The sequence below is a fragment of the Meleagris gallopavo genome (genome assembly GCF_000146605.3).
Source record: "Meleagris gallopavo isolate NT-WF06-2002-E0010 breed Aviagen turkey brand Nicholas breeding stock chromosome 22 unlocalized genomic scaffold, Turkey_5.1 Chr22_random_7180001863466, whole genome shotgun sequence".
Lineage (NCBI taxonomy): Eukaryota > Metazoa > Chordata > Aves > Galliformes > Phasianidae > Meleagris > Meleagris gallopavo.
The window spans coordinates 3,616-7,460 of record NW_011100004.1 but is presented as its reverse complement, the minus strand read 5'-3'; the positions used below and the strand labels follow the sequence as shown (position 1 = coordinate 7,460).

The following is a 3,845-nucleotide window of genomic DNA, read 5'->3' as shown; positions in this document are numbered from 1 at the left end:
GCGGTGTTCTTTCGCCCGCAGCGGGAACGGCGACACGGAGATGTCGCGACAGAACAGCGCAGAGCACTGGGAGAACTGGGCCAGCTGGGGGCTGCAGGACGGGTTGAGGAGGTGCAGCAGGACAACCCTGGGAGAACTGGGGACGTGGCTGTGACTCCCCCAACCCAGCTGAGCCCAGCTCCTGCCCCAGGTGCTGCTCAGTGTCCCCACGGGGATGTCCCTGGGAGGCAGACATGGAGCTGACTCAGCCTGGACCAATGCCCTGCGGGCTCCTGGCTGTCCCCAGCACGATCACTGATGCCTCCAGCCTCTTTGGGACACAGCTGAGTGCGCTGGAGATAAGAGGGCTCAGCACAAGGTGTCTGCTTTGGGGGGGACACTGTCACCCACCAGAGCACCCAGCGGGGCTGTGCTGTCCCCATGCCAGCCAAGTGACAAGGCCTGGGGTCACCAAGAAGGCACGAGGACACAGAGCCATTATCCAACTGTATTTATTCCCCCCAGCAGTTGGGGTGAGGGTAAGGAGCGGGGCTTGCCCTGCCCCACGCTGGACATTCACAGCTGTGCCTGGGCTGCAGGCACTGTCACCATCACTGCGTCACTGCCATGGCTCTGTCACATGGCAAAGAGGATCAGGAAGGCCACCATGAGGCAGAAGAGCCCCATGGCCTCAGAGAGAGCAAAGCCCAGGATGGCATAGGAGAAGAGCTGCTGCTTCAGTGAGGGGTTCCTGGGGGAAAGGGGACACGGTCAGTGGGACACAACTGGTGTGCCTCCCCCTGCCCCCCCCATCCCCTCCTCACCTGGCATAGCCGATGATGAGGCTGCCAAAGACGGTGCCGATGCCGGCCCCAGAGCCGGCCACCCCTACAGTGGCTGCACCAGCACCGATGAATTTGGCAGCAGTGTCGATGTCCCTGCGGGCCACACTTGTCACGATGGTCCTACAGGCACTCGGGTGCATCTGGGGGATGGGGTGGTGAGGACAAGTGGTGGAGTTGGGGAGGCAGCCTCACCACACCTCCCTCACGCCTTAATTTCTCTCCACTGATGGCCTTGCAGCCTCCTGAGGACCCCAAACTGGACACAGGGCTCAGCTCCTTCCCCATGTCCACGAGTGCTGAGTCCCCCAAGTCCCCATGTGCGGAATCCCCCTGGTCCATACGTGCCCCCCCACCACGTTACCTGCTCCATCCGTGCATTGGGTATGCTGAGCAGGGAGGCAGAGAGAGGCTGGCACAGCACCCGCGGGCTCCTCCACACCTGCAAGACACGACTGCTGTCACATTCCTGGGAGGGACATAACAGCCCCACCTGCCACCCCCAATCACAGCCTGCAGCCTTAAAGATGCAAAAAGAGTCCCCAGACTTCTCTCCCACCTGAACCCAGAGCACCACTTCATGTCACTCCTGCCCAGCCCCACACTGGGGGGACAGGACGGGATGCTGGGCTTGAAGCTTTGTCACCCATCAATGCTTTGTCACCAGCTGTCACCACTCACCAGCGCAGGAACAGTGACGAACTTTGTACAGGCGTACATGGTGAGGGAAGAGGGACACACGTGCGGGACACAGCTGGAAGAGACACATGGACACAGGAGAGTGAGGGGGAAGGCGGCCCTGGGGACAGGCAGGGGGACGAGGCAACACCAGGAGGGCTGAGCCACATGGGTGGGACGTATCCCTGCCATCCAGGGGACGAGGCCAGCTGAGTGCTACCTAAGGGGTGGTCAGAGAGTGGGAGGCAGAGGGGGGGCATAGATCTGATGAGGGTCTGGGTTGGAGGGCACGGGGATGGGTGAAGAGAGAGCAGGGGGAGGGCACATGGGGGAACTAAGAGGGATGGGATGGGGGTGAGGATCCCAAAGTGGGCTCCCAAAGCTTACAATGAGGGGGGGTGATGGCAAAGTGCAGTGTGAGGGGAAGGTGAACCCAAAATACCCTGTAAGGGGGGGGGGGGGGCGGTCAGCCGTGAAGTGCAGTGCGAAGGGCGTCCCTCCAAAGCAATACGAAGGGTCACCCAACGCCAGGGAGCGCCTCTCGAGTGCACCGGTAGTGGGGCGGGGGGGAGGGGGGTCGACCCCGAAAACGGGGGAAGGGTTCGACGTGGGGGCCGGGAGGGGGAATCACCCCCAGTGAGGAGGTTCCCATAGAACTCAACGTGGGGGTGACCTCACCGCAAAGCAGCCCCTCGGGAGATTCTCCCTCCCTGTTTCCACCCCGGGACGGTGGTTCCCTCTCTCTCACCCTCACTTACGATAAAGCACGATTCTCCCCCAGCGCCTCGGGCCCACCCGCAGCCCCGGCCCTCTCACCTGGCGCACCGGCAGCGGGCAAACCGCGGGCCTCCGAGTGCGCACGCGCTTCCGGAAGCGCCACCGGAAAAACCATAGAGCGGGAAGGAAGAAGGCGGGACCTGTGTACAGAGCGTCCCCTTCCGCCCAGCGGCGCCGCCTGCCGGGCTGGAGGACGAGCAGGAGGGGTGCGCGGGGGGAAGGGGCAGAAGGGGGCGTGTCCAAATGGAGGCGGGGCAAAATGAGGGCGGGGCAACATGGGTCGGGAGATGCAGCGCCCCCTGGCGGTTCAGCGGAGAACAGCGAGCGGCATTCCGGGAGGCAGGGGGCGCAGATATGAGTGTGAGTGTGAGTGTGAGTGTGAGTGTGAGTGTGAGTGTCTGTGTTCATACACTCACGTGTGCACGCTTTTGTGTGTTCGTGTGTTTGTGTGTACGTACATCTGTGTGCATGCCATGTGTGCGTGTGTTTGCATGTGCATGCAGGTCTGCACACCCGTGTTTGCGCACATGTGTGCATGTGTGTGCATGTATGCGCGTGTTTGCATGTGATTATATGCATACATGTGTGTTTGCACTTGTGTGCGTGTTTGCATGCGCACGCACGCCTGTACACATATGTGTGTGCACACGTGTGTATGTGCGTGCTCGCGTTTGCACACGTGTGCATGCCCACATGTGTTTGCATGTGTGTGTGCCTCTCTGTGCATGCGTGTGCATTTATTTGGGTGCAGCTCTTTGCCGCGTGGATGCGTTTGTATGTGTGTGTGTGTGTACCCGTGTACAAACGTGTGCATTCACACACGTGTGTCCATGTTCCCATGTGGTCACAGCAGTGGGGGGAGGTCTGGGGGGTCCAATGGTGCTGTCGGGGGGGATTTATGGGCCGCCCAAATGCGGGAAGCCATAAAGCCGGAGAGCGCCGCTATTAATTAAATCATTGTTATAATTAACTTTCATTAAAGGAAAATCAATAGCGAGGAGCCGGGCTGGAAGGAGCCCATCCATCCGTCCGTCCAGCTGTCACGGGGGGGTCCATCCCCACCCCCTTCCCTGACCCAATTCCCACAAACCCCCATCGCTGTCCCCCCCATTATTATACCCCCTATTATTACACCCCCCCCCAATCAATTTTTTCTCTCCTCATTTATTTTTTAATTACCATTTTCCCCATTTCCCCCTTTATTCCCTGATTTAAGCCCCGGCTCCATCCGCCACCATTGACCTTAACGGCTTAAATTAAAGCTCAGTGTCTGCGCTCCCCCGGGGGCCCCCCCCACCTCCCTCCCCACCTCACCCCCTACCTCCCCCCCCATCCCCCTCCACCGCCGCCGCTTTAATGTCACTGCGATGGCTTTGACCTTGGGATGAACGTCGGCTCCAAAGCACCGCGGGGACAGCGGCTGCTGAGCCCACGTGTGGGGTCTTTATGGAATGGGGGGGTTGAGTGGGGAGGGGGTGGCGTCACCCCCGGGTCACTGTTACTGTGGTGGTGGTCCCTGCTGTCTCCCGGTGAGGGATCAGGGTGGGATGGGATGGGGTGGGGATGGGA

The 3,845-nt window shown here is 60.8% G+C and overlaps 1 protein-coding gene across 1 annotated transcript; it reads right to left on the bottom strand.

The window, feature by feature from the left end:
• Window positions 1–475: 475 nt before the first annotated feature.
• Window positions 476–2,406, bottom strand: LOC100538920 (ATP synthase F(0) complex subunit C2, mitochondrial-like). The gene is given in 6 exon segments (XM_010726440.2): window positions 476–730; window positions 804–964; window positions 1,186–1,263; window positions 1,503–1,575; window positions 2,316–2,346; window positions 2,349–2,406. Coding segments are annotated over 6 exon segments (501 nt in total). The 5' UTR covers window positions 2,392–2,406; the 3' UTR covers window positions 476–615.
• Window positions 2,407–3,845: the final 1,439 nt, after the last annotated feature.